The sequence below is a fragment of the Peromyscus leucopus genome, chromosome 1 (genome assembly GCF_004664715.2).
Source record: "Peromyscus leucopus breed LL Stock chromosome 1, UCI_PerLeu_2.1, whole genome shotgun sequence".
Taxonomy (NCBI): domain Eukaryota; kingdom Metazoa; phylum Chordata; class Mammalia; order Rodentia; family Cricetidae; genus Peromyscus; species Peromyscus leucopus.
In genome coordinates this window covers 6,573,051-6,595,291 of record NC_051063.1, presented here as the reverse complement: position 1 = coordinate 6,595,291, position 22,241 = coordinate 6,573,051, and the positions used below count along the sequence as shown (strand labels likewise).

At 40.2% G+C, this 22,241-nt stretch overlaps 2 protein-coding genes across 2 annotated transcripts; both read right to left on the bottom strand.

Annotated features, from left to right (window-relative positions):
• Positions 1-11,073: 11,073 nt before the first annotated feature.
• Positions 11,074-12,015, bottom strand: LOC114703480 (olfactory receptor 5B3-like). Its single transcript, XM_028884326.1, has one exon. The coding sequence runs from the start codon at positions 12,010-12,012 to the stop codon at positions 11,074-11,076; it is 939 nt and encodes a 312-aa protein (XP_028740159.1). The 5' UTR covers positions 12,013-12,015.
• A 7,317-nt stretch (positions 12,016-19,332) lies between these two features.
• Positions 19,333-20,386, bottom strand: LOC114703481 (olfactory receptor 5B3-like). Its single transcript, XM_028884327.1, has one exon. It carries the CDS (start codon positions 20,362-20,364, stop codon positions 19,420-19,422), a length of 945 nt encoding a protein of 314 aa, XP_028740160.1. The 5' UTR covers positions 20,365-20,386; the 3' UTR covers positions 19,333-19,419.
• Between the last annotated feature and the right edge of the window lie 1,855 nt (positions 20,387-22,241).

Below are 22,241 nucleotides of genomic sequence, written 5' to 3'. Positions count from 1 at the left end.
GCCGTGAATGATTCAGGATAAAATCCCTCCCCAGACTTTGGCTTTTTTTTTTTTCCTTTATGGTTGGGACTTCCTCCCTTTCTTTTTTTTTTGGGGGGGGATATATATTTTTTATTTTACAATATCATTCAGTTCTACATATCAGCCATGGGTTCCCCTATTCTCCCCCCTCCCACGCCCTCCCCTTACCCCCAGCCCACCCTCCATTCCCACCTCCTCCAGGATAAGTCCTCCCCCGAGGACTGTGATCAACTTGGTAGACTCAGTCCAGGGAGGTCCAGTCCCTTCCTCCCAGACTAAGCCAAGTGTCCCTGCATAAGTTCCAGGTTTCAGACAGCCAACTCATGCAATGAGCACAGGACTTGGTCCCACTGCCTAGATGCCTCCCAAACTGATCAAGCCAGTCAACTGTCTCACCTATTCAGAGGGCCTGATCCAGCTGGGAGCCCCTCAGCCTTTAGTTCAAAGTTCATGTGTTTCCATTCATTTGGCTATTTTTTTTAATAATTGAGTAAAACTGAAATTTATTATATGCCACAGTCGTCCTAGGGACCTCCATGCTATTTATATAGCCTCTATGGTTCTATGGGTTGTGGTCTGATTGTTCTTTATTTTATATCTAGAATCCACCAATGAGTGAGTACATACCATAACTGTCTTTCTGGGTTTGGGTTACCTCACTCAGGATGATTTTTTCTAGTTCCATCCATTTGCCTGCAAATTTCATGCTTTCATTGTTTTTCTCTGCTGAGTAGTACTCCATTGTGTATATGTACCACATTTTTTTCATCCATTCTTCCGTTGATGGGCATCTAGGTTGTTTCCAGGTTCTGGCTATTACAAATAGTGCTGCTATGAACATAGCTGAGCATGTATCTTTATGGTATAAATCAGCATTCCTTGGGTAGATGCCCAAGAGTGGGATGGCTGGGTCTTGAGGTAGTTTGATTCCTAATTTTCTGAGAAACCGCCATACTGATTTCCACAGTGGTTGTACAAGTTTACATTCCCACCAACAGTGGAGGAGTGTTCCCTTTGCTCCACATCCTCTCCAACATTGGTTGTCATTGGTGTTTTTGATCGTAGCCATTCTGACAGGTGTAAGGTGGTATCTCAGAGTCGTTTTGATTTGCATTTCTCTGATGATTAAGGATGTTGAGCATTTCTTTAGATGTCTTTCAGCCATTTGTAGTTCTTGTTTTGTGAATTCTCTGTTTAGCTCTTTAGCCCATTTTTTAATTGGACTGTTCAGTGCTTTGATGTCTAGTTTCTTGAGTTCTTTATATATTGTGGAGATCAATCCTCTGTCAGATGTGGGGTTGGTGAAGATCTTTTCCCAATCTGTTGGTTGTCTTTTTGTCTTACTGACTGTGTCTTTTGCCCTGCAAAAGCTTCTCAGTTTCAAGAGGTCCCATTTATTAATGGTTGTGCTCAGGGTCTGTGCTGTCGGTGTTTTATTTAGGAAATGGTCTCCGGTGCCAATGCGTTCAAGAGTGCTTCCTATTTTCTTTTCTATTAAGTTTAGTGTAACTGGATTTATGTTTAGGTCTTTGATCCACTTGGACTTGAGTTTTGTGCATGGTGACAGATATGGATCTATTTGTAATCTTTTACATATTGACATCCAGTTATGCCAGCACCATTTGTTGAAGATACTTTCTTTGTTCCATTGTATAGTTTTGGCTCCTTTGTCAAAAACCAGGTGTTCATATGTGCATGGATTAACGTCAGGTCTTCAATTCGATTCCATTGGTCCGTATGTCGGTTTTTATACCAGTACCAAGCTGTTTTTATTACTATAGCTCTATAGTAGAGTTTGAGGTCCGGGATGGTGATGCCTCCAAGGGTTGCTTTATCGTATAGGATTCTTTTAGCTATCCTGGGTCTTTTGTTTTTCCATATAAAGTTGAGTATTTTTCTTTCCAAGTCTGTGAAGAATTGTGTTGGGATTTTGATGGGATTGCATTGAATCTGTAGATTACTTTTGGTAAGATTGCCATTTTTACTATGTTAATCCTACCTATCCATGAGCATGGGAGATCCTTCCATTTTCTGATATCTTCTTCAATTTCTTTCTTTAGAGATTTAAAGTTCTTATCAAAAAGGTCTTTCACTTGTTTAGTTAGTGTTATCCCAAGGTATTTTATATTATTTGTGGCTATTGTAAAGGGTGATGTTTCTCTGACTTCTTTCTCAGCCCTTTTATCATTTGTGTATAGGAGGCTACTGATTTTTTTGAGTTGATCTTGTATCCTGCCACTTTACTGAAGGAGTTTATCAGCTGTAGAAGTTCCCTGGTAGAGTTTTTGGGGTCACTTATGTATACTATCATATCATCTGCAAATAGTGAAAGTTTGACTTCTTCCTTGCCAATTTGTATCCCTTTGATCTCCTTTTGTTGTCTTATTGCTCTAGCTAAAACTTCTAGTACTATATTGAATAAATATGGGGAGAGTGGACAGCCTTGTCTTGTTCCTGAATTTAGTGGTATCGCTTTGAGTTTCTCTCCATTTAATTTGATGTTTGCTGTTGGCTTGCTATAAATTGCTTTTATTATGTTTAGAAATGTTCCTTGTATTGCTAATCTTTCTAAGACCTTTATCATGAAGGGGTGTTGGATTTTGTCAAAGGCATTTTCAGCATCTAAGGAGATGATCATGTGGTTTTTTTCTTTCAGTTTGTTTATATGGTGTATTACATTGACTGATTTCCGTATGTTGAACCATCCTTGCATCCCTGGGATGAATCCTACTTGGTCGTGATGGATGATTGTTTTGATGTATTCTTGGATTCGGTTTGCCAATATTTTGTTGAGTATTTTTGCATCAATGTTCATGAGGGAGATTGGTCTGTAGTTCTCTTTCTTTGTTGCATCTTTGTGTGGTTTGGGTATCAGGGTAATTGTAGCCTCATAAAAAGAGTTTGGTAGTGTTCCTTCTGTTTCTATTGTGTGGAACACTTTGAAGAGGATTGGTATTAGTTCTTCTTTGAAAGTCTGGTAGAATTCTGCACTGAAACCATCTGGTCCTGGGTTTTTTTGGTTGGGAGACTTTTGATGACTGTTTCTATTTCTTTAGGGGTTATTGGTCTATTTAAATGGTTTATCTGGTCTTGATTTAATTTTGGTATGTGGTATTTATCCAGAAAATTGTCCATTTCTTCCTGGTTTTCCATTTTTGTGGAGTACAGGTTTTTGAAGTATGATCTGATGATTCTCTGGATTTCCTCATTGTCTGTTGTTATGTCTCCCTTTTCATTTCTGATTTTGTGAATTTGGGTGCTCTCTCTTTGCCTTTTGGTTAATTTGGCTAGTGGTTTGTCTATCTTGTTGATTTTTTCAAAGAACCAACTCTTTGTTTCATTGATTTTTTGTATTGTTCTCTTGTTTTCTATTTCGTTGATTTCAGCCCTCAATTTTATTATTTCCTGGCGTCTATTTCTTCTGGGTGAGTTTGTTTCTTTTTGTTCTAGAGCTTTCAGTTGTGCTGTTAATTCATTGGTATGGGATTGCTCCATCTTCTTTATGTGTGCATTTAGAGCTATGAATTTTCCTCTTAGCACTGCTTTCATAGTGTCCCATAAGTTTGGGTATGTTGTACTTTCATTTTCATTGAATTCTAGGAACTCTTTAATTTCTGTTTTTATTTCTTCCTTGACCCATTGATGTTTCAGGTGGGCATTATTCAGTTTCCATGAGTTTGTGGGTTTTCTATAATTTTTGTTGTTATTGAGTTCTAACTTTAAGGCATGGTGGTCTGATAAGATACAGGAGGTTATTCCAATTTCTTTGTATCTGTTGAGATTTGTTTTGTGTCCAAGCATGTGGTCAATTTTTGAGAAGGTTCCATGGGGTGCTGAGAAGAAGGTATATTCTTTTGTGTTAGGATGGAATATTCTGTAGATATCTATTAGGTCCATTTGAGTCATAACATCTGTTAGGTCCTTTATTTCTTTGTTAAGTTTCAGTCTGGTAGATCTATCTTTTGGTGAGAGTGGTGTGTTAAAATCTCCCACTACTAATGTGTGGGGTTTGATGTGCGTTTTAAACTTTAGTAGTGTTTCTTTTATGAATGTGGGTGCTTTTGTATTTGGAGCATAAATGTTTAGAATCGAGACTTCATCTTGGTGGATTTTTCCCGTGATGAATATGTAATGTCCATCCTGGTCTCTTTTGATTGATTTTAGTTTGAAGTCTATTTTATTAGATATTAGGATAGCTACTCCAGCTTGTTTCTTAGGTCCATTTGCTTGGAAAACCTTTTCCCAACCCTTTACTCGGAGGTAGTGTCTGTCTTTGGAGTTAAGGTGTGTTTCTTGTATGCAGCATATGGATGGGTCCTGTTTTCTTATCCATTCTGTTAGCCAGTGTCTTTTTATAGGTGAGTTGAGACCATTGATATTGATGGATATTAATGACCAGTGATTGTTAATTCCTGTTATTTTTTTGGTTGTGTTGTGTTGTCCTTCTGTGGTGTATGTTGGTGTAGGATTATCTATTGCTTGATTTTTCATGGATGTGTTTAACTTCTTTGGGTTGAATTTTCCCTTCTAGTGCTTTCTGTAGGGCTGGGTTTGTGGACAGGTATTGATTAAATCTGGTTTTATCCTGGAATATTTTGTTTACTCCGCCTATGGTGATTGAGAGTTTTGCTGGGTATAATAGTCTGGGTTGGCATCCGTGGTCTCTTAGTGTCTGCATGAGGTTTGTCCATGATCTTCTAGCTTTCATAGTCTCTATTGAGTAGTCTGGTGTTATTCTGATGGGTTTGCCTTTATATGTTACTTGGTCCTTTTCCTTTGCAGCTCTTAATATTTTTTCTTTATTCTGTGTGTTTAGTGTTTTGATTATTATGTGGCGAGGGGTCTTTTTTTTTGGATCCAGCCTATTCGGTGTTCTGTAAGCTTCTTGTATCTTCATAGGTATTTCTTTCTTTAGGTTAGGAAAGTTTTCTTCTATGATTTTGTTGAATATATTTTCTGTGCCTTTGAGTTGGTATTGTTCTCCTTCTTCTATCCCTATTATTCTTAGGTTTGGTCTTTTCATGGTGTCCCAAATTTCCTGGACGTTTTGTGTTAGGACTTTTTTGTCTTTATTGTTTTCTTTGACTGACAAATCTATTTTCTCTATCGTGTCTCCAGCGTCAGAGATTCTCTGTTCCATCTCTTGCAATCGGTTGGTTATGCTTGTTTCTGTAGTTCCTGTTCATTTAGTCAGGATTTCTATTTCCAGTATTCCCTCAGCATGTGTTTTCTTTATTGTCTCAAATTCATTTTTCAGATCTTGGAATGTTTCTTTCATCTGTTTAATTGCTTTTTCTTGGCTTGATTTGATTTCTTCCCATTTTTTGTTCGTTTTTTTCTTCCATTTCTTTAAGGGAGTTTTTTATTTCCTCTTTAATGAAGTTTTTCATTTCCTCTTTAAGGGAAGTTTTTATTTCCTCTTTAAGGGAGTTTTTTATTTCCTCTTTAAGGAAAGTTTTTATTTCCTCTTTAAGGTAGTTTTTCATTTCCTCTTTAAGGAAAGTTTTTATTTCCTCATTGAGGGAATGTTTTATTTCTTCTTTAAGGGCCTCTATCATCTTCTTAAAGTCATTTTTAGGGTTGATTTCTTCTGTTTCTTCTGTCATGGTATGTTTAGGTCTTGCAGGTGTAGAATCACTAGGTTCTGATGTTGCCATGTAGGTCTTTATGTTGTTGCCTGTATTTTTGCACTGGCGTCTACTCATCTCTTCCTCTGTGCGGTGCAGGTGGTGTCTGTGTCTGGGAGTGCCTCTCTTGTTGTAATTCTTAGTCTTGGTTTAGTAGTGGTTCTTGGTTAAATTGGTGCTATTGGGCTATTTCTTCAGGGGCAGCTGATTTCGATCGGTGAATTATATACTTATGATTCTGGTGATCTGGTTTGGTGTCTGGGTAGCGCCTTCTTCTGTGTTCCCAGGTCACGTTTTGTTCATTTGTCAACTCCTCAGCTGATCTTGTTTCTTCAGACTTTAAACTGTAGGCATCTGAATCCTCTCCCAGATGGGTTTCAGCTGAGCAGGGCAGTCTCACCAACACCTCCAAGTTGTTGGGTTTCACAGGATCAGCAGCTGGGCCCTGGGTTGTCCTCAGAAGAAGTGTTCAGATTCGTTCTGGTTCTGACCCATGGAGATAGCTTCTTCCCCAGATGTTGGGGTTAGGGGCGTCCCTGTTCCAAGCTGCGTCTGCTTGTCTCCGTCCCTGGGCCTGTCTACCTCTGCAGTCCGCCACCGGGCCTATATGTCCCTGTCAGCTGCCGCTGGGTCTGTCTGCCTCTGGGGGCCGCCACCGGGCCTGAATGTCTCTGCCGGCTGCCGCCGGGCCTGAATAGCCCTGTCAGCTGCCACCGCTGGGCACGTCTACCTCAGCGGGCTGCTGCTGGGCCCGTCTACCTCTGCGGGCTGCCGCCGCAGGCCTACCTGCGTCTGCTTGTCTCTGCCGCCGGGCCTGTCTACCTCTGTGGGCCGCCGCTGGGCCTGAATGTCTCTGCCGGCTTCCGCCGGGCCTGAATGTCCCTGCCGTCCGCTGCCGGCTGCCGCCGGGTCTGAATATCCCTGTCGGCTGCCGCCGGGTCTGAATATCCCTGTTGGCTGCCGCCACTGGGCCCGTCTACCTCCATGGGCCGCCACCACAGGCCTACCTGCGTCTGCTTGTCTCTGCCGCCGGGCCTGTCTACCTCTGTGGGCCGCCGCTGGGTCTGAATGTCTCTGCCGGCTGCCGCCGGGCCTGAATAGCCCTGTTGGCTGCCACCGCTGGGCCCGTCTACCTCCACGGGCCGCCGCCACAGGCCTACCTGCGTCTGCTTGTCTCTGCCGCCGGGCCTGTCTACCTCTGTGGGCCGCCGCTGGGTCTGAATGTCTCTGCCGGCTGCCACCGGGCCTGAATAGCCCTGTCGGCTGCCGCCGCTGGGCACGTCTACCTCAGCGGGCTGCTGCTGAGCCCGTCCAGACTTTGGCTTTTTAATCTTGAACTTTACAGCCTCCAGAACTATGAGGAAAGAAATTTCTGTTAATTATAAATTACTGTCTTTGGTATTCTGCTATAGTGGTGCAAACAGACTGAGACAAAATTATAGAGTTTGCTGAAAATACAAACTCTGCTATCAGAGTTGAGTATCCATATGCAAAGAATATAAATGTCAAATATAAACCATATATCTCACAAATCAATCTCTATGAAAACATGCGTAAAAAGCATTAATTTTTATTTTTATTGCTTTTTATTTAAAAAAAAATCAGACAATATGTTTTGATGATGTTTTCCCCTACCCCTATGCTTTCCAGATTCTCTCTACCTAACAAACTTTATGTTCTCTTCCCATCTCAGCACAACACACAAAACAACATAAGCCCAAAACAGGACTCAAATATACAACCAAAAGACCAATAAGAAAAAATGCTCAAAACAAAGCAAAAGGAGACAAAAAGTCTACAAAAATACCATTGAATTTATTTTGTGTTGGTCAATTACTAATGGGTATACGGAACGCCTTGATAAGTGGTTAATATATCCAATGAGACTCCATTGAAGAAAATGGATGTTTTCCTTACAGTGGGTATCAATTGCAGATAGCTTATTTGTTGGGGTAGGGAGCCCATGTCCACTTCCTTTCTCTCAGTGCTGGGACCTCATCTGACTTGAACGTGTGCAGTCCTTGTGCATGCCACCACAGACTCTGTTGATTTATATGTACTGATTCAGTCTGTTGTGTCTGAAAGTTACCAATCACCTCTGGCTCTTGCAATCTTTATTCCTCCTCCACTACATAGATCCCTGAGCCTTGAGAGGAGAGATTTGATGATGTCCCCTTTAGGAGTAAGCACTGTAAGTCTCTCATACTCTGTGCATTGTCCAATTGTGGGTCCCCATAAGTTCTCATCTACTACAAGAAGAAGCTCTTCTGATGAGGGTTGAGCAAGGTACTGATCTATGGGTATAGCAATATATCATTAGGAATCATTTTATTGCTGTGCTCCTTTAGTAGACTAATAATGCTTTCTTTCTAGGTCCATGACCTATATAGTCTCAGCTTCTTGGCCACATTAGCAGTGCCAAGCATGGGTAACAAGCAGGCACATGTAATTAAAACAGATCAAGCTAACGCTCTCATTTAGATTTAGATTGCAGTTGAGGTACTGACGAGTACTGTGAGGACAAGGCAGAGTGGAAGAACAGTGTAAATGCGAAGGAAAGTGACTGCCTTATATAGGAGTCAGGGAAGGTTCTCAATCTGTTTAAGCAGAGACCTGAAGGTAGTGAAGGAAACTTCCATGCAGGGCAGCAGCAAGCTCAAGCACACTGAGGTGAAGACATTCTTGTATTTGAGAAGATCATCAAGGAGATCAGTGTGAGTAGAGTGAGGGGAGAGATTGTGTGAGTAACAAGAGATGATACAACCATATTAGGGATAAATGAGCATCACTGAGCATGCAGAAGCACTTACAGAAAGAATACATAAAAAACATGAATGTGCCAGGGCACTTTTAAAGCAGTACATGTGTGGGTAGTTACAATAAATGGACAATCCCTTTGTTCTCACTCCACTTTCATTATACATTGCATAATTTTCCCTTTTGAAATTTATAATATAACAAATTTCTATAAATTAGCTTCATTAATAGAGAATTTAACCTGGGAAGGGGATATAGAATAGATTTTGCAGGTGGACTTGAAGTGAGTAGAGACAGGAACAAGAGGGATCAGGTGAGGGAGGGAGGAGCAGAGGGAGAGAGTACTGAAATAGATGGGTATTTAGGAAGTGATGTGGAAATTTCCTTGAAACTATAAGGATGGCCTTAGCAAGGATTCCTCATAAAGGAGGATATGAAGCCTGAAATGGCCATCTTCTGTAACCACAGTAGGCTCTCAGTGGTGGAATTGGAATACCAGCCCAGCCACAAAACCATCTACCCACAATCTGTTCTGCCTACAACATGTGCTGGGGCAGTGGTGGCTCAGAACTTGTGGGTGTGGCCAACAAGCCAAGCCACAAGAGGAAGCACATGCCCAATTCAGCCTGCAGGGTCAGGATTCAGAAACAGGATGGTTCAGATACTTACTTAGGGTTTTATTGCTGTGAAAAGACACTATGACCATGGCAACTCTTATAAAGGAAACATTTAATTGAGGCTGGCTTGCAGTTTCAGAGGTTTAGTCTAGTATCATCATGGTGGGAAGAATGTCGGCATGCAGACAGACATGGTGCTGTAGAAGGAGCTGAGAGTTCTACACTGAATCACAGGCAGCAGGAAGTGAATGTCATACTAAACTTGGCTTAAGCATTTAAGTCCTCAAAGCCTACCCCCAGTGATATATTTCCTCCAACAAAGCCACACCTACTCCAATAAGGCCATACCTCCTAATAATGCCACTCTCTATGAGCCTGTTGGGGGCCATTTTCTTTCAATCCACCACAGAGATCAAGAGTAGAACCAAACATGATTGACAAAAACAAAACAAAACAACAACAAAAAGTCAGTGAAATGATTCCTAATGATATTCTGTTATACTCATCCATCAGTGCCTAGCCCAATTGTCATCTGAGAGGCTTCCTCTAGCAACTGATGGGAGCAGATGCAAAGACCCATAACTAAACACTAGGTAAAGCTTGTAGAACCCTTTGTAAGAGGGAGAGGAAGGATTGTAGGAGCCAGAGAGGTGGATTACACCAGGAGAACATAGCCCGCAGAATCAACTAAGCAAGGTTCATAGGGCTTCACAAACACTGAAGTGGCAGACATGGAGCCTGCATGGGTTGCTCTAGACCCTCTTCATACACACTGTGGTTGTTTAGCTTGAGGTTTCTGTGGAACTACTAACAGTGGAACTAGGAGTGTCTCTGACTCTTTTGCCTGCTCATGGAACCACATTCCTCCTACTGATTTGCCTCATGCAGCCTTATATGAAGGTTTATCCCTAGTCTTATTGCATCTTGTTATGCCATGTATGGTTGATATCACTGGGAGGCCTGCCCTTTTCTGAAGGGAAACAGAAGAGCAGTGGCTCTGAAGGAAAGGGAAAGTGGGGGGAACTAGAAGGAAAGGAGGCTGCAGTTGAAATGAATTGTATGAAAAAAAGAATAAAGAAAAAGAAAAAAAGCTAAAACTGTATAAAATACTTTAGATCTCTCTCTCTCAATAAAATACACCAAAAATATCGACACGTGTTTAAACCTGCATACTTAGATGAATTAGAATAGTTATTCAACTAAAGAAAAACAATCATAAGTGATATTCCAATACCCCAGTATATTATCTTAACTTATTTTTATTGGTTACTACCAGTGGGGCTGGAATGGATAGGAGGATAAATCACTTGCCATGCAGGCATGAGGACCAGAGTTGGAAGTTTATTCTCATAAACACCAGGAGAGCATAGGGGCCCATCTGTAATACCAGCACTGAGACCACAGGGCACATCTATAATACCAGCACTCAGAAGACTGAGGTAGAATTCCAGAGAAAGGTTGCTAGCTTGATTAGCTATTCTGCCAGGTCTGTGTTCACTTGCCTGCCACAATGAATAATGTGGAGAACCATTGAGAAAGACTCCCATCCTCTGGTCTCCACAGGTATACTATCATCCGCACACATGCCCACATATATGCAAACATGCATATATACAAACACATACACCACACAGATGAAAGAAAAGTCAACAAAAACAAAACATCCAAAAAGGAATATTCTAGCTATATCTGAATACTTTTCTATTCCTGTCTGTGTGTGCCCATGTGGGTCACAAGCAGGCACTTCTTCTCATGAACTTTTCTTTGCCTCTTGTTTTACAGGTATGCTAATAGTGGCATGTAGAAATGATAAATAAACAATATGATCTATGAGTGTTTAGAAAAATATAACCAACATGTGTTAAACTTTCCTTTAGTCATTCTAAAACAGGTATTGCATTTACATCACTGACTCCCTTTTCTAAAATAGAAACATTTAAAAGAGAAGGGTATTCCACCTAACATCAGTGTAGATTGGAAATGTCACTAGGTACCTGGAGAAGACCTGAGAGTCCTGAAGCTGCATTACAGTACACCATAAAACACTAAACTCAAAATCCTAGGGAATATTTTGTCTTCTCCACAACTTTCTTGAATGCACTTTTCACCTCTTTGTTCCTCAGGCTGTAGACCACAGGGTTTAGCATGGGGATGATCATAGTATAGAACACAGACACAATTTTGTCAGTGTCCATGGAGTGGCTGGAACTGGGCTGTAAGTACATGAAAATGAGAGTCCCATAGAAAATGGAGACAGCAGTAAAGTGAGAAACACAGGTGGACATAGCTTTCTGGTATCCTGCAGCTGAGCGCATCTTGAAGATGGTGATGAAGATGAATATGTAGGATATCAAAATAACAACAAGTGCAGAACAAATAACAAAACTTGCTCCATAAAGAAGGACCATTTCACTGATGTGTCTATCAGAGCAGGAGAGAACCATGACTGCTGGAACATCACAAAAAAAGTGATGGACCACGTTGGACTTGCAGAAGTAAAGCCTGAAAGTGTCACCAGTGTGGATGGAGGAATTCAGGAAACCACCAGCATAGCAGGCCATGGTCAGACATGCACACATAGTTGGAGTCATAGTGGTTGTGTAGTGCAGGGGTTTGCACACTGCTGCATAGCGATCATAGGCCATTGCAGCCAGGAGAAAATTTTCTGCTGTAGCAAAGACTACAAATAAGAACATCTGAGCAGCACAAGCATTGTAGGAAATGACTTGATTTCCTACAAGAAGTCCAGCCACAACTGTTGGAGTGACAGCTGAGGAATAAATGATGTCCACCAGAGACAAGTTACCAAGAAAAATGTACATGGGAGTGTGGAGTCGTGAGTCCCAGAGAATCAGCACAATCATCCCTAAGTTTCCAGCTATGTTGATAAAGTAAATGAGCACGAACATGATAAAGAGAGGAGCCTGCAGGTCTGGTGCATTGGTTAGTCCTAGAAGGATGAACTCTGTCACCTCTGTCCTGTTCTCCATCAGTGTTATTTGGGAATCAGGAGATGCCCTATAGTAAAGAGAAGTAAGGAGAGCTTATTAAGCACAGAGGAGATTACCAAGAAATTTATGTATCTTGATACCAAAGGCAGGGCTTATTTCATTATAATAAAAATAAGTGTTTCAAATTTCTTTGTAACCAGGGTCAATGAGATTTCTCACTTAGTTGAAGTGCTTGCCACAAAGTCTGATAGCCTGAATTCAATACTCACATCTTACAGTGTGAAAGTAAAGAACCAAATCTCAAGAGGTGTCCACTGGCCCCTACACACTGACTGATGCACACACACACACACACACACACACACACACACACACACACACGCATGCACACATGCACACACGCACGCGTGCACCCCATATTCACACACACACCAACAAAAATGAAAGAGTCTCTATAAGTAAAGTGTAAGCTAAATGAGAAATTTTTGTCAAAAGGATTTCAGTCAATTGAATGAAGTAATTTTAGAGGTCATCACTTCAGTTTTAAGTCTTACATATTTGTGGGCTGATACTTTGGAAATTCAATGAATTACCCATCCTAACATTTCTGAAGGTTGTAAGTCAGCCAGTTCACCATTTCCCATCTCTATGCATTTACAGACTTCTTTATGTGAAACGTGCAAAGGACTGCTCTCTAGAGACTTTTACACATATACTCCCATATATCTGACCAAATTTGAGCAATGGTTACTTTTCTCTTAGATTTTAGAACACCGAAGGCCAAGTTGCTGTGGGATGATCTGTATGTCTTGTGGGAGCCCTTCTTGGGTTCTTTGTGGCGTTACCCAGCAGGTCCATATAGAGGATGATTAGGACCATGGGCCTGAGTGCAGGTGTTTGAGATGGTCTGCACTTGGCTGTGCTGGGGGATGGTCTGTATGTCAAGTTGTTCTGATTGATCAATAAATAAAACCTGATCGGCTGTGGCTAGGCAGGAAGGATAGGCAGGACTAACAGAGAGGAGAAATAAAAGGACAGGAAGGCAGAAGGACTGGCTGCAGCCGCCGCCATGACCAGCAGCATGTGAAGACGCCGATAAGCCACCAGCCACGTGGCAAGGTATAGATTTGTAGAAATGCGTTACTTTAAGATATAAGAACAGTTAACAAGAAGCCTGCCACGGCCATACAGTTTGTAAGCAATATAAGTCTCTGTGTTTACTTGGTTGGGTCTGAGCGGCTGTGGGACTGGCAGGTGACAGAGATTTGTCCTGACTGTGGGCAAGGCAGGAAAACTCTAGCAACACCAAGTATTATATACATGTTGATAAAACTAATTTGCAAGATAAGTGTTGGCCCCAGAAAAAAAAAAGTTAACAAGTTCAGTTGTCTAACCTAAGATTAAATCAGTTGCAATTCATGATTAGCCATAATTAGTCTTTGCTGGATCACCTCAGTCTTTGGGCTTTCCTCAGTGAACTCAGTGAGAGACACATGCCAAGCAGATCCAGTGAGAAGACCAGAGCCAAAGGGGGCCTTCTACAAACACACATTATAACAAAGGAGGGAAGGGTACCAGGCAGCATCAGGTAGAGAGCTTTGGGAGAATTGCAGGCCAGATTTATATTGCAGCCTAAGAACCATTGGCCCTGGCCCCACTCTCCTAAGCCAGATTTTCTACATCTACAAAATGATGATAATGTATTCTGTGTTGAGGTATTGTTTTCTAAATTAAAGGAGAAAACTTAATCTTAAATGAACAAAACACTGATGTTTAGCAGAGTTGCATTATTGCTAGCTATGATGCTGTCGTCAACGTTGTCGTCATCATCATCATCATCATCATCACCACCACCAGGTATTAGAATGGAATTCTGCCCTTCTTGAGATCTGAGAAAAGTTTGTGGCAACTTGTAAGGCATCGGATGTGGATGAATGTTGACAACTGGAAATCTCATTTCCCAATCTCCTTGTTTACCCACAGTCCAGTGAACCCCAATTGCTCATGCTCTGCTTTTTGGATGGATTGTTCTGTGTAACCCACATGAGCTACTCTTTTGTTTAAGATTTTCTTACATATCTCTACTTCAGCTTTAGTTCATTTTCCTTCTTTTGCTTCTTTAGGGCTGCCATTAACTTGATTGAAACACAAATACTACCAAAAGTTGGAAGTTCATAGATTGTGCATTATATTTAGACTCATGACTTATTTTAGTGAAAAATCTATTTTTGAAGTTTCTGATGGAATCTTTTTTAATATAAACCCAATACCTTTAAATCATTTTATTGGAATTTTAAGCCCTGAGAAGTGCATCTATCAACTACTACTTCTTAGGTTTCTTCAAACTCTTCCAGCAACTCACGTGACAAGTCTAGCTAATAACACTTTATGCAAACCTTAATACACACAACCACATATACATACTAGGTATTATAAAAATGCCACAAAAGCCTAATGAAGAAATGTGTGTGTGTGTGTGTGTGTGTGTGTGTGTGTGTGTGTGTGTGTGTGTGGTTGCATTGGCATATAATTGTGCTTATATGAGAATAAAACATATTATCACTTTTTGTTTATCATTCATTGTTTGTGAAATTAAGTGATATTCTAGTTTTCTGCAACTAGTTTCAAGAATGATGATTCCATAGTTAAGTAGTTTCATCCTTACAAAAAGCTATTGTTTTTACTCATATGTATGGTCTATGGATAAATGTCTGTGGTTAAATTTAACATGAGATTATGGGATTTAAGTGGGGTTCACTAAAATGAACACTAATTCTTTTTCTCATTAAGTTATAGTCCTTTCTTTACTTTAAAGACTCATCATTTTAGTTTATATTTTTTAAGTTCCAATGAGACATTAACAGATATTAAATAAAATCAAATCCCTACCTGACCAGCCAGTGCCTCATCCCTACTGTCTCACTAGGACTCTTAGAAAGCAGGGCACTGATAGTTCATAACCACCATTCAGCTCTCCAGTGACAGAATTTTAATGTTTGCAAGACACACCTAACCCTGTGTTTTAGAAAAGGGTTCAGGCCCTTGAACTCTGTGTCAAATGACCCATAGGGGTTCTGCTAATACTACTTTTGTGTGAGCTGGACTTTTCACTAAAAGTGGATGATGAATACAAAAGCTTACCTTGCTCCTTGAAGAAGACTGACAGTCAGTTCTGAACAGTGTGTTTGCGATGAGAAGTCCTTCCATGGAGAAACACGTGGGTACCATCAGAGGGGCTCTCTGGCAGGAAATAAGCAAAAGGTGATGAACTTTCTAAAGCAGCAAAAACCAGAGAAAAGACACTCAGACACCCCAGCCATGAGATTACCATGCATTCCCCGTGTCCATAGAGGGCTCTCTCACTTCCTCTGTACTTGTGAAAGAAAGATTATAGCATTGCCTCTCCCATATAATACACAGAGTTGTGTCTGCAGAGCACAAGTGGAAGAAGGCAGACAGAAGAGCTTGCTAACTGGTCACTTCTCTGAGCCTGTTCAGTATAGTTTTTATCTTGGGTGTTTATCTCAACCATGGCTGAAATTTCCTACAAAATCTCCAGTTCAGAAGAAAACCAGTGTGTGGGGAAATATCAACATTGAGATGACTGAATGATAACCAAAATGGTCATCTTGCCATCTGGCTCTTCTAAAGTGGATCAGCAGGATTAACTTCAAAGGGCAGTGCATATGAGCTAGCCAGGCATTATGGAGACATTGAGCTCTCTGGGGATGTTCCCCGTGAGGGCACCTGTAAGTCATTTCATCCTTGTAATGAAAAGCAATTAAATTCTTTCTGCATCTAAGATACAAGGTTTAAATGTACCCATAATGTTTTTATCACCCATTATTTCCTTTTTTCTCCAGTTAATGTGTAATTTATAGATGCCAATAAATAAATGTTTAAGTAGATATCCTTCACAATTTGGTCAAAGGTGTATTCATGTTACCATTCCCATGATCACTCTTCATTAATTTTTTCCAAGCTCCTGAAGGGTCAGCTATTCTCTCATATAGTAGACCTTAAAAACACAAAACCTCTTTGTACAGATATGGTTACCTTTGTGCTGATGGCTTTAACCAGACCCTTGGGAATGTAATTGTTGTTTTTGGTCCTTTTTACTTAGATTTTTATACTTGAGGTACATTTGTAGTTTTGCCTTTTTGGCCAGAGAACCTTTTCTATTGTTCATTTATATTATATTATATTATAAGCAGTTGGCATATTTTTTGTCCCTCAGTTAAGCAACACTTAATGCTGTTTTGGTTGTGATTATTTTTGTTTCTTTGTGATTTGAGACAGGGTCTCTCTCTAGCCCGGACCAGCCTTAGCCTTCTCAGTGCTGGGATTATAGACATGCATCGCCTTGCTCAGCTGTTTCCACTGTTTGCTGACTTCAAACAAAGCTAGCCTGACTTCTGTTTTCCTAAAGTTTTTCTTTTGACCACAAACAATACTAGGAAACACTTTGTAGCTCATTCTGTGAAGTCAAGATTTCTTGAAACCAAAGCTGGACAAAACATCAAAGAAAGAAAATTACAGACAATATCCCTCTTGAATATACATATATGGTTATCAAAAAATGTGAACAAAATAAATATGTCACAGTTTAAACATAGTTACAAACTAGTACTATGACATTCCAGGAGTGAAAAGGTACTTCACTATGTAGGTCAACCACACGATAAAACAAATTACTATAATGAAGAGAAAATAAAAGCAAACATTTTGCTAAACTGACTAAGCACTTGTCAAAGTTTTCTTTTGTGATAAAGATAGCTAAGGCTATATATGAATTTAATAAGATGAAAAGTTCTTAAACCCCACAGTTAATGTGACACTTAAGAGAGAAAGGATGAAAATCTCTCATGTAATATCAGGCACAAAGTAGATTGCTCAAATGTACCAGAAGGTCTATCTAGAACAGTCAAGAAAACCAAATTAAAACAACTATCTGATAATGACAAAATGAAATATACATTTTAAGATAATTTGATTTTATAACTTAAATTTTAATGCTCAAAATACATTAACTAAAAATTCTTAAAGTGTCAAGATTCAAGAACATCCTCATCAACCATTTAAGCTTGCTATCCATAAACAATCCAAAAAGGAAATTATTCCATTGACAACAAAAATTATTCCTCTGTGTTCCCATCCAAAGCGACACTTTTTTTACATAATTCATTTTTCATTAAGATGGCAATAAACAATTATGGAATTTATTTATTTAAATTTATTTATTTAGTGAAGATGAATGAATAAATTTATGAATAGGAGATCATGACTCTCATATTTCTAAGCAACCAGAGGAGAAAGTTACAAATGGTAACTGGTGGATTCAATGTACAGCTGGTTTAAAGCCAGATATTAACATGAGTTTGTGTTTAGCTTAACATCATCAGGATAATGAGATACAGAAACATGTACAGCTGTGTGTATACACATATAAATATGCACACTAAATCAAATAGAGACCTTTGCATATATTCAGTCCATAAAATCTCTCCCTAAAAGAACAATGCTGGATGGTCAATAGCTGTTTTTTATCTGCCAGTGGCAGACAGAAATCATTCATGATTCTTCTTTTAAAAGTCAAAAGAATGAGATGATTCACTTGAAATGGGATTTTTAGAAAATAATCCAGTAGCCCACAAATGGAACCTGCAATTGTAGAGTGAGAATAAAACCCAAAATGCCTTAACAATTCAGAAAATAGTCTGTACCTTTTCAAATACACTGCATGTCTATATACAATAAAATCTGTTTATAAGGTTTATACTATGGTTATCAATGCTTCATCAGTGGTCCAAACATTTCATGATACAGCTGGACATAACTTCGTTAATTTATTCATTAATTTAGCAAATATGTATGGAGTATCTACAGTATGTCAAAATTCTATTGGAGTATCATGCAATAATGTGCAATTAAAATAGATCAAGCTAATGCTCTCATTTAGACTTAGATTGCAGTTGAGGTACTGACGAGTACTGTGAGGACAAGGCAGAGTGGAAGGACAGTGTAAATGCAAAGGAAAGTGACTGTCTTATATAGGAGTCAGGGAAGGTTCTCAATCTGTTTAAGCAGAGACCTGAATGTAGTGAAGGAAACTTCCATGCAGGGTAGCAGCAAGCTCAAGCACACTGAAGTGGAGACATTCTTGTATTTGAGAAGATCACCAAGGAGATCAGTGTGAGTGGGGTGAGGAAAGAGATTGTGTGAGTAACAAGAGATGATACAACCATATTAGGGATAAATGAGCATCACTGAGCATTCAGTAGCACTTCCAGAGAGAAAACATGGAAAACATGAATGTACCAGGGCACTTTTAGATCAGTGGAAATGTGGATGGTTATGTACAATAAATTAAAAATACCTTTGATTTTACTCCACATTCATTATATTCTACATAATTTTCCCTTTGAAATGTATAAGGCAAAAATTAAGCTTCTATAAAATATCTTAGACACACAGAAATACTATTTCATTTAAAATTCTCTCTCTCTCTCTCTCTCTCTCTCTCTCTCTCTCTCTCTCTCTCTCTGTCTTAGTAAAATATACCAAGTATATGAATATATACCTACATCATTAGGATCACTTGTAGTCATACCCCAATTGAAGAGAAACAATCATAAAGTGGTATTCTATTCGCCCAATAAGTTATTTAAATTACGTTTATTTAAAACTAACAGTAGAGCTGGTGAAGTGATCCTGTGGATAAACCAAATGCCATGCAAACATGAAGAGCATAGTTTAGACTCTCAGAACATGCATAAACGCCAAGAGGGCATGATGTATATAATTCCAGCACTGGGAGGGTGGAAACAGGGAATCACCAGTGGAAACTGACTAGATAGACAAGCTGATGGAAGAGATCTTGGTTTAATTGAGAAATCCTGAGTCAATAAGGTAGACAGACAGCCATCACACACACACACACACACACACACACACACACACACACACACACACTCAATTGAACACACATGTGTTCATACACATACAAACATTATACACGTATGCATGCAGAGTATGGGCGCACACACCCGTGAAAGAGAACACTAGCAGGATGTCACTGTACTATAGGTATGTTTCTACACCTATATGTAAGTGTGCCCATGTGGGCTATGTGGGTCACAAGCAGACACTTCTCATGGACTTTTCTTTGTCTCTTGTTTTACAGGTATGCTAATAGTGGCATGTAGAAATGATAAATAAACAATATGATCTATGAGTGTTTAGAAAAATATAACCAACATGTGTTAAACTTCCCTTTAGTCATTCTAAAACAGGTATTGCATTTACATCACTGACTCCCTTTTCTAAAATAGAAACATTTAAAAGAGAAGGGTATTCCACCTAACATCAGTGTAGATTGGAAATGTCACTAGGTACCTGGAGAAGACCTGAGAGCCCTGAAGCTGCATTACAGTGCACCATAAAACACTACACTCGAAATCCTAGGGAATATTTTGTCTTCTCCACAACTTTCTTGAATGCACTTTTCACCTCTTTGTTCCTCAGGCTGTAGACCACAGGGTTCAGCATGGGGATGACCATGGTGTAGAACACAGAGACAGTTTTGTCAGTGTCCATGGAGTGGCTGGAGCTGGGCTGTAAGTACATGAAAATGAGAGTCCCATAGAAAATGGAGACAGCAGTAAAGTGAGAAACACAGGTGGACATAGCTTTCTGGTATCCTGCAGCTGAGCGCATCTTGAAGATGGTGATGAAGATGAATGTGTAGGATATCAAAATCAGGAGGAGTGCAGAACAGATAACAATGCTTGCTCCATAAACAAGCACCATCTCACTGACATGTCTATCAGAGCAGGAGAGAACCATGACTGCTGGAACATCACAGAAAAAGTGATGGACCACGTTGGACTTGCAGAAGTAAAGCCTGAATGTGTCGCCAGTGTGGATGGAGGAATTCAGGAAACCACCAGCATAGCAGGCCATGGTCAGACATGCACACATAGTTGGAGTCATGATGGTGGTGTAGTGCAGGGGTTTGCACACTGCTACATAGCGATCAAAGGCCATTGCAGCCAAAAGGAAATCTTCCGTAGTGACAAAGGCTGCGAATATGAACATCTGAGCCACACAAGCATTGTGAGAAACAACTTTTTTCCCTACAAGAAGTCCAGCCAAAACTGTTGGAGTGACAGCTGAGGAGTAAAAGATGTCCACCAGAGACAGGTTAGCAAGGAAACAGTACATGGGAGTGTGGAGTCGTGAGTCCCAGAGAATCAGCACAATCATCCCTAAGTTTCCAACCACATTGATGAAATAGATAAGGCTGATTATGATAAACAAAGGGATCTGCAGGTCTGGAGCATTGGTTAGTCCTAGGAGAATGAACTCTGTCGCCTCTGTCCTGTTCTCCATGAGTGTTATCTGGAAATTAGGAGATGCCCTGTAGGAAAGATAATGTAAAGAGGTTGCCGAGACTTTGAAATGTCTTTGTACCACTGTCAGGTATTATTTCATTATAATAAAAACACAGATTCTAAACACTCTTAACATCTAGGGCCAGTGAGATGGTGCGCTGGGTAAAAGTCCATCTCTCAAGGCAGATGACTGGAGTGCAGTCCTCAGATTCCACAGTGAAAGTGGGGGAAGTAACACATGAAAGTTGTCCTCTGCCATGTCAGTGCCACAGCATGCATGCACCCACACATGTCTATCATACACATAAAGTAATGGGAATCACAGTAATATAAATGGGGAGGGTCTCAGTATAGACCCTTGTGGATCGCCTGAAACTCATATAGATCAGACTGACATCAGACTTCCTGAGATCTGCCTGCTTCTGCCTCCTGGGTTCTGGGATTAAAGGTGTGCTCTAGCACATCCATCAATCATTAAATATTTGTTTATCAGCTTCTAGAGGAATTAAGGCAATTTAATGAAATGTCAAACTTCACATTCCAGTTTTTAAGTCTTACATATTTGTGAACTAATGTTTTGAAAATTTAGTAGTTCTCAAGACTTATTTTTATATATGTGTATATGTCCTTAGAGGGGTGTGCATGTGTGTGCAAGTGCTTGTAGAATTCAGTCTTCAGTTCCTCTGGAGCTGGAGTGACGGGTGGTTGTGAACCACCGGGTATGGGTACTGGTGACATAACTCAAGTCCTTTGCAAGTGTTCTTTACGGATGGACCCTAGCTGCAGCACCATTTTGAAAATTGAATGGATTATTCAATGTGACATTTGTGAAACTAATGCATCAGTCATCTTATCTTTTCTCCCATCCTCAAGCATTGGCACACTTCCATGTGTGCAATGTGCCATGTCCTGCCCTATGGACATGTTTGCACATAGTTCCCCTGATTTCTCAACAAATTTAAACAGCAGGTGCTTTTTCTTTGTTGACAGAACATCAGTGCCTGAGTGTTACAATCTTGTTGAAAAATAAACTAATTTGCAAGCCAAACTTTGGTCCCAGAGAAAGTGTTTATCAAGTTCAATGGTGTAAACTGAATTCAAATCAAGTTGCAATTCATAACGAGTCATTATCTTTCCTGGATCACCTCAGTCTTTGGGCTTTCCTCAGTGAACTCAATGAGAGACACATGCCAAGCAGATCTAGTGAGAAGACTGGAGCAGAAAGGGCTACCATAAACACAGAGATAATTATAGTAAAGAAGAGTAAGGTACCTGGCAGTGTCAGGCAGAGAACTTTGGTTTTGGAGAGTGCTGTGGAATATTATTTTAAGAGGTATTAACATTTTTTCCTACTGCTTTTGTTAACAATGCAAAAACATTTTACATTTGTTTGATTAAATAAAATTAACTGAGTCAGCCACAAGCTGAAAAAAGTGGTAGGGTGAAACCACGTGTAACTAGGGTTCTTAAGTGGGGATGAAGCAGAAGGATGCGCTGTGTTTGGGAGCAGCAAGCTAGGAGGAAAGATTAGCTACTTGCTCTTCAGCCTCTCTGAGCGAGCAGAATTTCACCGCAACCTTTGAATCCTGAGTTCTAGAGAGGGGTTATGAACTGGCCTTGAGAGAGCTGGTGCCTGAGGGAACAGAATTCCCAGCGACTGCGGTCTGGTCCTTGAGGCCACCCACTGCTGGTAGCTGAGGAGTTTATGCTGATTAGGACAGCAATTGCTTAAGGGGCAGCCACTGTATGTGATGGAAAATGGTAGCGGAGAATTGCATTCCAGTCTTAACTTTCAGCCCAAGGACCACTGGCCCTGGCCCAACTCTCCCAAGCCAGATTTTCCATATCTACAAAATAAAGATGATAATGTATTCA

Excerpts from the sequence above, each read along its gene's own strand:
- LOC114703481 (XM_028884327.1), bottom strand. The coding sequence starts at position 20,364 with ATGGAGAACAGGACAGAGGCGACAGAGTTCATTCTCCTAGGACTAACC.
- LOC114703480 (XM_028884326.1), bottom strand. The coding sequence starts at position 12,012 with ATGGAGAACAGGACAGAGGTGACAGAGTTCATCCTTCTAGGACTAACC.